Source organism: Serinus canaria, chromosome 1 (genome assembly GCF_022539315.1).
Source record: "Serinus canaria isolate serCan28SL12 chromosome 1, serCan2020, whole genome shotgun sequence".
Classification (NCBI taxonomy): domain Eukaryota; kingdom Metazoa; phylum Chordata; class Aves; order Passeriformes; family Fringillidae; genus Serinus; species Serinus canaria.
The window spans coordinates 47,108,298-47,117,608 of NC_066313.1; the positions used below are offsets into that span (position 1 = coordinate 47,108,298).

Below are 9,311 nucleotides of genomic sequence, written 5' to 3' on the forward strand. Positions count from 1 at the left end.
AAGTCTGAAAATTCTTGTTTCTCAGGCCCTGCTTATTCTGAACAAGTGTGTTCCACTTCTGCACTCCTAGCAAAGGGTGTCTTACCTCCTGAACTTCCTTGTAATCTTGTGATAAATGTTCAGACCTTTCCTTGGAGGCAGTGATCAGGACCTGAGTTGCCAGTGAGGAGTACAGTAGATTAAAATAGATTTAAGTATTTCTGTAAAAGCAGTGGATCTGCCTGATGCATCTTGAAATGCTATGACAGTGTCTTGGAGTATTTTGCAGAACATTTGTTTCTATCATAGTCTCCTCATTTTTACAGCTCTTTAAATTTAGAGTCACAGTTAGTCCAGTATTGTTCAACAGCTTGAAGATAGCTGGAATAAAGCTTGGTTTTAATTTAATTCCTGTTTTATTTAAGTGTATATTCCGTTAATTTATCTTCTTTTTAGGTCACTGTGGGAAAACTTTTGCCGTTTTGGAAAGGTTTTTGAATCATACTTCTCCCAGAACCCCTTGGTTAGTTGTAGTGGATGATGACACACTGATAAGGTATATATTGCATTACTTCAGCAGCTACCACTGTTTGTGGCAATAAGAGCTTTAGCAATATTCACCTATCCTTTATTTAAGAGATACAGCTATTTTATTAGTCATACGGCTTTACATTACTTGAATTTAAAAAAAAAAAAGTCACTTCCTATCAGTATTCTTTTGATAGATATTAAAAACAGTGTTGTAACCTGGTTAAAACTGTGCATATCAGTGTTATTGTGTGATCACATAGTCTGAATATACCACATTTTTTGATTCCTCAGTGTAGGTATGTTTGAGCTGATAGGGTTTAGTCATTTGCTAACAACTTTCCTAAGATGTGTTCCTCAGGCAAATGTGTCAGAAGAAAGGTTCCATAAGCTCAGGCCAGGTTGTCCAAGCTGCCCAGAACGGTGTTTTGGAACTTGCATTTGTTGGAAAATTAGATCCCATTCTGATAAAACTGCAACATAAGCTAAATAAGGCATAGTGAGCAATGTGCAGGATCGTGGGGTCATGAACAGTGGTTCAAGACTTTACATTAAATCACGTGACAGAAAAAGAAACAGTGAGAGGATGTAACTGTGGATAAAGCAACATTCATAAAACTAAACCTGCCTTTTCAGTTTTCAATTTGTAAATGTTCATAGATAATTTGCAAAGATCCTGTTGCTTGGAAAGTGTCATTTCATGTTTTCTCTGAGATGAGATGCAGTTTTGCTGACAAGCTGCCTACTTAAAAAAATACTTCAAGCTAATTTGTTCATCATTTGACCAAATTGCACAGTCATATCTCATAGTAAATGATCCAGCATGAAGTTCTCTTTAGCAGTTTGCATCTCTGGGGGAGTTTTTGTTGGGTAGAATTCCTGAATTTTTCCTGTCATCTTTGTACTATTTAATAGAATGCTGTTGAGGGTAGCAATGTCTGTTCCAAAAAGAATGTTTACAAGATTTTTTTAAATTTCTTTTCATATTATAGTATATTCAGGCTCCGAAAATTGCTCAGCTGCTATGACCCAAATGAACCAGTATTCCTTGGAGAGCGTTATGGCTACGGCTTGGGAACAGGAGGATACAGTTATATCACTGGTGGAGGAGGGTAATTTATTTTAGTTCCTCCTGGCATCTACATTAGTTCCTGTTTTGAGTGCAAATGTTTTAAATTACGACACAAATCAATTTTAACAGAAACAGTGATGTTTTCCCCAAATTCGTGCAATTTTCCTCACACCTTCTGTGTAGTGACCCATGCTGGTCTCAAGTCCCCAACTCTTCTCCCTTACATTTGAGTAAGATTGAGGAGAACATCCCTTTTGAGTCCAGGCCAAATTTAGAAGGAATCAGCCCTAGTAAAAATGGGGGGTAGCTAAATTATTGTTGGAATAACAATAATGGGTATAATTGGTGTAATTAGTTTTCAGTATAAAAAGTAATTATCTTTCAGAAAATGCTTCTTGCACTATTTGTCAGTTCTGACCCCTTAAATTTTGGATTTCAAATGTGTTGTATCAGAGGGCTACATTCAGTCTTGCAGTTTTAAATAATTTAGCAATATTTATTAATATTTGGTGTCTTTAGAAGTTTTTATACATTTCATGTGCTTTTTCCTTATTCAGGATGGTTTTCAGCAGAGCAGCTGTTCAGAAGCTACTTGCTAGCAAGTGCCGGTGCTACAGCATGGATGCACCCGATGATATGGTCCTTGGGATGTGTTTCAGTGGCTTAGGAATCCCTATAACACACAGTCCACTCTTTCATCAGGTCTGAGAGCTATCTTTGAGTATTAAAAATGTATTTCACTTTTTAAGTGTACACATAAAACAGTCATGAATATTCAAATTCCATCCATATGTAATAACACTGAGATGCTGCTGCTGCTGCTTTACCTTAATTCTCAGCAGAACAAGACTGATAAAATAAGAACATTGTCTTAGCATGGATTACCACAATGCCTTTGCTAGTTTATGTGATATTTTAGCTAACCTATAACTACATTTTATTAGAAATGCAGTCAGAGGTGAAGATTTTGAAAAAGAAATTGAATTAGGAGCCACATGCTTAGAATAGTTGTCATATGTTCTCTAAGGGAGGAAACCAACAACACAATACTTTTTTATGCAGGTAATGGAGAACTGAGTGTAAAATTTTTCAATAAATCTGCCTGCTCTACTTACCTGATTTTTCTGTTGATTCAGTATTTACTATTCTGAAATACCTCATTAGTGAAGATATAAAAAATTATTGCTTTTATGGTGGATTCTGAAGAATGGGATAAGTACAAGTTGCTCTATGCTAGCACATGGGAAAGAGAGCTGACAAAACATAATTTTCATGTGAGTTTGGGAAAAAAGGGCTGGAGTAGAATTGAATCTTATGTCTATCTTCCACAGTATTTAACAAGCTAACTGTAGTGTCACAGTGGAAAGCATTGAGGCCTATACAGATTTTCTTCCTTGTAAGCCAAGTAAACCAAATCCTTCCATGGTATGAACAAGAGAAGCACTAGAGATTTTTTTTCCCAAACAGTGCACAGCTTTTTTAAAAGTCAACATTTAAATCAGTGTAGCATTTGATATTTTTCAGGTGTCGATCTAGTTGAAAAACTGGGAAGACCTGCATATCTGAATATGAGCTGAGAATAAGATAATAAGCTACTTGAGAATTAGTAAATCACTCTGTAGTTCAAAGCAGCTGTCAGTGGAGGTGGGGAGTTTCTTATTTAAATTATCAGCTTTTCCTGTGTTAAGATTGCATTTCTGATTACATTTACTATTTAGCGAAATGGGAAGACTCAGAACATACTATTTAATATTTTAATTCCTTGTCCATATAAAAAAATTATATCTGTTTACTCTCCTGTTTTGTTTATCATTGCTTACTCTGTTCAATATAGAAAGAAAACAAGTCATGCATGTTATAAATTCAACAGTTACTGAATAATTTTTCTTGCACAGCTGTTAAAAAAATCCAAAACAACAAACCAGCCTAATTAAAGGAGAGTCAGAACAGAACTCATTCTCCAAAATTGTAAGAATGATTCTAATTGAAAAAAGGACCTCCTTGTAATCCTTAATAGTGTGCATTTGATACTGAATCACTTTGAAAGTGAAACCCTAGCAGTTTGATTTTCCACACAGAAAATTGCACTTGACTTCTAATTCATCTTTACTGTTGCTTGTAACAAATTCTAATTTGACATCCCTTGTACAAAAATTAACCTGTGGGGGAAAACCACTGAATAAAAATTGAACATTCTTAAACTACTAAATCCACTATTTTGCAAAAGAAAATGTAAAACTGAGAAAACCAATTTTGGATTTTCTGTCAACTAGAAAAGAACTTTCCAAGGACTTGACTGAAATATTATGATGTGTGATATTCCTTGAAGTATGTGAATCTAAAATTGTACAGAAGCAAAGATATCTTCATTCTTGGAGTGTCTATGATATGTTTGCTCAGCCTTACTGGTTTCCTGCTGCCTGCTTGCTGAGGTAGATACATACTCCATAACCTGTTCCAGAGGTTTTTGACTCTTAAAGAGAACAGGAACCTTCCCATGTTGAGTAGCAGCCTGAATTGTGATCTTAAATAAAAAATCTGGGCTAAAGCAATATTTTGGATTTTCTAGAACACCAAATACAAATGTTAGCCAAAAAAAAAAAATTACAGTTATTAGAGTAGGTATCATTATTTTAGAATTATAGAAACACCATAATTTTGTCTATAGCTTAATAAAAAGCTGATTCATTTTCAAACAGCAAAAATCTTTGGTCTCAGATGTGTAAAAACTGCCTCTATCCAAAATAAATTCTTCAGCTTCTTGAAGCCTAAATGTTCTTCAAAGTGTTTTTCAAAAGTTGTGAGGGATACAGATTCCCTCTTGCTTTCTCCAGTGGAATTTTTAAAAATAAGCACTCTGTGTTTTAAATATCAGAATTAAAAAACCCAAACCACCAACAACACATACTCAGATTTCATAATGTCAAATTCTGTTGCTCAATTTAATGACTGTGATGTATACAGAACTGTGTGAAGAATTCATAAATACCACCATAAGTAGGTGAAGTGTGCAGTATTGAATCAGTTACCAGCTTAGGCATCAAATTAATTATTTGTTATCCAAATAATTCTATTTTCTTCTTGATTGGTTGGTTTTTTCCCCCCCTACATGTAAAACACAAATGTTTGCCTTCCATGCATTTTTCTTACAAAAACTCTAATGGCAAAACGGAGTTGTTTTGCCAGGGACCACTACAGGTGGGAATGTTTTATGTGATGATGCACTCAGTGTCATTGAACTGCCAGAGAAAATGAAATACATGTGGAGCATCAGGACAGCAGCTGCATCTTGTAGCTGTGTTGTAATTCTGTCTGGTTTGATATAGCCTGATAAAGAATAACAACACAGTTTTCTAGTACCACAATGTATCCCATGTTTGGAAGCTTTACCTGTCATAAGCTCTACGTATTTTGGCTGCTTATGGCTTTATTAGAATCCTACAATCACAGTGGCAGTGCTGACAACTCTCATTAGAAGAGGAAGAGAATGAAGTTTAAAACAATTTTGTCATTATTGAGTAAAAACTGCATGTTTAAAAATATTTCATACCAGCTACACTGTTTATCACTTGACTTCTGAGATGGTGGCTATTTCATCCTAAAAATAGGACAGATTAAGTATCAGTGTACTTTATTCCTAGTATGATGACTGCAGTGTGAGTTGAAGATTTAATCTCATGCTTTGTCAATTGATTTAATAGAATGATGGAAAAACCTCTTTGTCACCATCTTGTGTATTTTGTCACAGGGGCCATTGAGCTGTGATATCTTTTAAGAATTATTACTGATCAGTAATACTGGTGCTTTTGCTTTATTCTTCCATCTTAGGCAAGGCCAATGGACTACCCAAAAGACTACCTTTCTCACCAAATTCCAGTATCATTTCACAAGCATTGGAATATTGATCCAGTGAAGGTGTATTTCACATGGCTGGCACCAAACACAGAAGAGTCAAGCAATGGAAAAAAAGTTGGATATAACAGAGAGGATTTATAAGCAGTAGAAGAATGTGTTAATTGATATTTTATCGCTGTGAGACAGTCACTACTGTGATTTTTGTTTGTTTTAACATTGTTCATTTGTTCATGACATTGGAAGACAGTGTTTTGTTCCTGTTGGTTGCATCCCTTCAGAGCAATGGAAGAAGGCACTTAAATTACTTTGGCATTCTTTTCCTCCACTTGCTTTCTTTATAGAATGATTTTGGGCATTGTATACCAATGAACTTGACTCACATTTGAGAGTCTTGTACAATTTCACCTGTGTTCTGCTTTGGACTTGGTTCAGACAGCACCGGTTTACATTCTGTTCCTTTGCGCTCTCAAAAGCTGAATTTATGTATTTGGGACCCTAATACTGAATAAGAGTTGAACATCTATTAAACATCATCTCTTGCTGTCTTACAGAAAACTGTTCTCTAAAAGGTTCTGGAAGAGTTTCTTGATAAATCATAGAGGACACTTGACTTTTTTTCTGTGACCAGGAGCTAGGTTGTGTGAAGGTTGTGCTCCTTATGCTCATTTCTGATAGAAATAATCTCCTTTGCTGGAGCAGCTGGACCAGGCATGAAACCACTGTTGTACCTTTTAAGTTTATTGGCATTTGTGTGGAATGTCATGTACAAAATGGAAGAAAAGGTTAAGGACAGGGATCTCTTAGGTGGCCACGGGAGGTCACTGTGGCTCTTTTAGAAACCGAAGTCATCGTGCATCAATTTGGCAAACATAAAAGTGACTCTGAAGGATTTTTGCAGAACTAACATTTCAGTATTTCTGAAATGCACGCATCGGTATTTCTGATGTGTGCCTTTCAATAGCATATGAATGCCAGCTTTAAAAATTTTGTAGTATCCCTAATTTATATCATCAAGATAAGTAATTTTATGCATACAACATGTAAAGTATGATTCATATTTAAAACATACTTGATTTTTTTTTTAGTAATTCAGTTTTGTAAAAATGTTTGTACAAAAACTGTCTTTAGTACGTTCTAAACTAATTTTTTTATTGTAAAACTGCTTCTTTTGAAATGACAGTATATGGCACTTGTATGCTGTTATTTAACTTGGCTTGCTATATTGTAACCAAATACAGGGTCTTAAAGCCATAATGCTGAAGTGGTTAGTGTTTTGGTTCCTTTTAGTAGGTTAAAAGTTTATTCCACTCCAAAGAAAAGCAATACTTGCTCTAGAGTCGAAGTAGGGGAGCCGCTGATTCCTGTCTTGGTAATCCCTGAACTTGTATAAACATTTGTTTGTGAATGTAGCTTGTGGGTTTCTAAACATTGAATAGCAAGCACATATTCATAATGCATTCAAATTCCAATTAAGAAAGAGCAATCCATGTTATGTCTTTTTTTCTTCCCACTACCAGTGCCTTAAGCAGTAGACATTTTACTGATACCAGGACTGTGTTCTCTGATACCGTTGGTGAATTGTTAATTATGTTTACTGTTTAGAACTGTGAAAGCTGAAAGCTGAATAAAAGCATTCTTTAACCTTTTGTGCCTTCTTGCTCTTTGTAAACCAAGTACAGGATTCTTTAAGCACCAGTGAAATAAGTTCATCACCTTAATTGTAATTACTGTCAGTTTTATTAAAAGGCAGCATAATCTTTGGAGTTGTTTATGTTCTGTCCTGACCTCCACATTAGGTCAGTTTTCAGCCTCTAGTTTTGTGCAAATGGAAAATGCTGTTTCAGTCAACACCTTGTGATTGGGAGCCTTGAGGTTGTCACAAAACATATTTTACTGTCAAATTCTCCAAATGTCTTGCAACTCAGTCCAGTCAGGTCCAACTTCCAACTGCTGATATTTAATCTCTCCTTGGGCCCTGTGGAAGCAGACTAGATCAACAAAAGATGATGAGATTTGAGTCCAAGCTGTGTTGTACCTCTAGACTGCTTATTTAGATGTGGGAAGTCATTGACTCATTGATTGATTGCTTACTTGACTTTTATTTCTGGTTTGACAAATGTAGTAGTAGCTGTCCTGAAGTCCATCTTTTCCCTTGCTGTTAGCTCTTGGTTTTACTGCAAGGTTTCTGGAGGTATTTGTAAGTATCAGACTTCTGATTTTAGTCTCCATAGTTTTGAAGGCAACAAAGCCATAATTTGCTCAAGTATTTTTCCCCCAAAACTCTGACTTTTGAGACACTGCAGCAGCATGACACAAATGACCTTTTATTCCACCACCTAAATAAGATTTTTTCAAGCAAAGGATCGCAAAGAGTTTATATAAACAAGAAATAAAGCCTTCTGTGTGATCTTGAGTTTTAGAACATTTAGGATGACTGTTACTAGCTGAAACCTAAGGACAAAACTGTGTGTTAATGAGCCTGAACAGTACTAATGTTTCTAATGAAAATCAAGTGGATTATAAAGGGTGTAATGTTAAAGAAAATTAATAGAAGAGGCATTCACAACTCACCTGGTAACAGGCAGATTTAAATAGGTCTGCAAAGTTGATTGATTGGTTGAAGTTTCCTTTTCTGGGACATTGCAAGGTTGTGGCATGAAAAAAGAAAATCTGGGAATCATTACTGACTGTTTTAAATGTTTATAGCATTAAATTTTTCCACGCATTAAGGTCTTTCTTTCACAAAATTATTTTGATAATTTGTTTGGTTGGTTCATCTGCCAGGAGCCAAAAAAACCCCTTGTGCCTTCAATAGAGCAGATGTGTAAACGAAGAGTGATGAAGTATTTGAGGCCCAGATTTGATCATGAGCAAGAAGGAGGGCTGTGCATCTGCTTTGACTTCCCTACATCTGCATCTGGCCCAGGGATGGAGAGACCCAAAAGGATCTGACCTTTTTCTCTTCCTCTGCAATTTGGAAAATGGGCAGGAGTCCTGAGGCAGCTTGCAAGCTGGGTAACTTTGTGTTTGTGTTTGTGCAGAACACTTTGCCCTGACACCAGCTCTGATGGCTGCTCACTGGAGGGAGGAGTCCAAATTACCTTTTTTCCAATTCTTTAATTTCTCATGGATTTTATTATCAGGGCTGGAGCTAGAATGTCTCATTGGAGACTTGTCTAGTGTCATGGAGGCCTGAGACACCATTCAATGAGATTCCTGGAAGGTGAGAGCAGCACTGTGCAAGACTGCCATAATTACGTACTGTGAGCACCTCCAAAGCCAACAGTGCCAGTGCATTTCCAAGAAACATGGAGAAGTAGTAAGAGATTTGCTTTTTGCAACACTGTAAAGCTCTGAATGCTTTTGTGTGTTGGGCACCATGATAATAAATGTATTTGAGTTTGCTTCAATGCCTTTGCTTCTTCTTCTTCTTGTTGATATGAAACTAAAGGGAAAATTTAGAATTCTGAGCAAAATGCTCCCTGAGGGTGTCACCTCTGAGGTCCCAGCTCACATCAGCATGGTGGCTTCACCCTCTGTACTAACCCTGTACACAGGTCTGCTGTGTCAGAACAGAACAAATTCACCTCCCCAGTCACACTGAGGGGTTTTTCTTTAATTAATTGTTTCATTCAGCAAAGAAACAGATTTAATATTGATTTGTAGGCGACTAATTTATCTGTTTCAGTTTGTGACACACATTGTGCATGTTTAAAGAATAGCTTCTTTATTACACAGTCTCATAGTGGTAGCCATTGTGTAACTGCTTGATTTAAATTCTGTCCTGAGATCAAAAGTCCTCATGCTCTTCAGATCTCAGCCTGTTGCTTACAGGAGGAGACCTGTGGGACTAGAGGAAGTAGAGAAAGGTGAACAA

At 36.3% G+C, this 9,311-nt stretch overlaps 1 protein-coding gene across 2 annotated transcripts in view; it reads left to right on the top strand.

The window, feature by feature from the left end:
• The window catches only part of B3GLCT (beta 3-glucosyltransferase), a 47,106-nt gene extending 38,262 nt beyond the window's left edge, over nucleotides 1–8,844 (top strand). For both annotated transcript variants that reach the window (XM_050976224.1, XM_050976221.1), the window contains 4 exons: nucleotides 436–535; nucleotides 1,500–1,619; nucleotides 2,137–2,281; nucleotides 5,408–8,844. In XM_050976224.1, coding sequence (XP_050832181.1) covers nucleotides 436–535; nucleotides 1,500–1,619; nucleotides 2,137–2,281; nucleotides 5,408–5,575 — 533 coding nt within the window. In that variant the 3' untranslated portion in view covers nucleotides 5,576–8,844. The remainder of the gene's footprint in view (nucleotides 1–435; nucleotides 536–1,499; nucleotides 1,620–2,136; nucleotides 2,282–5,407) is intronic.
• Nucleotides 8,845–9,311: the final 467 nt, after the last annotated feature.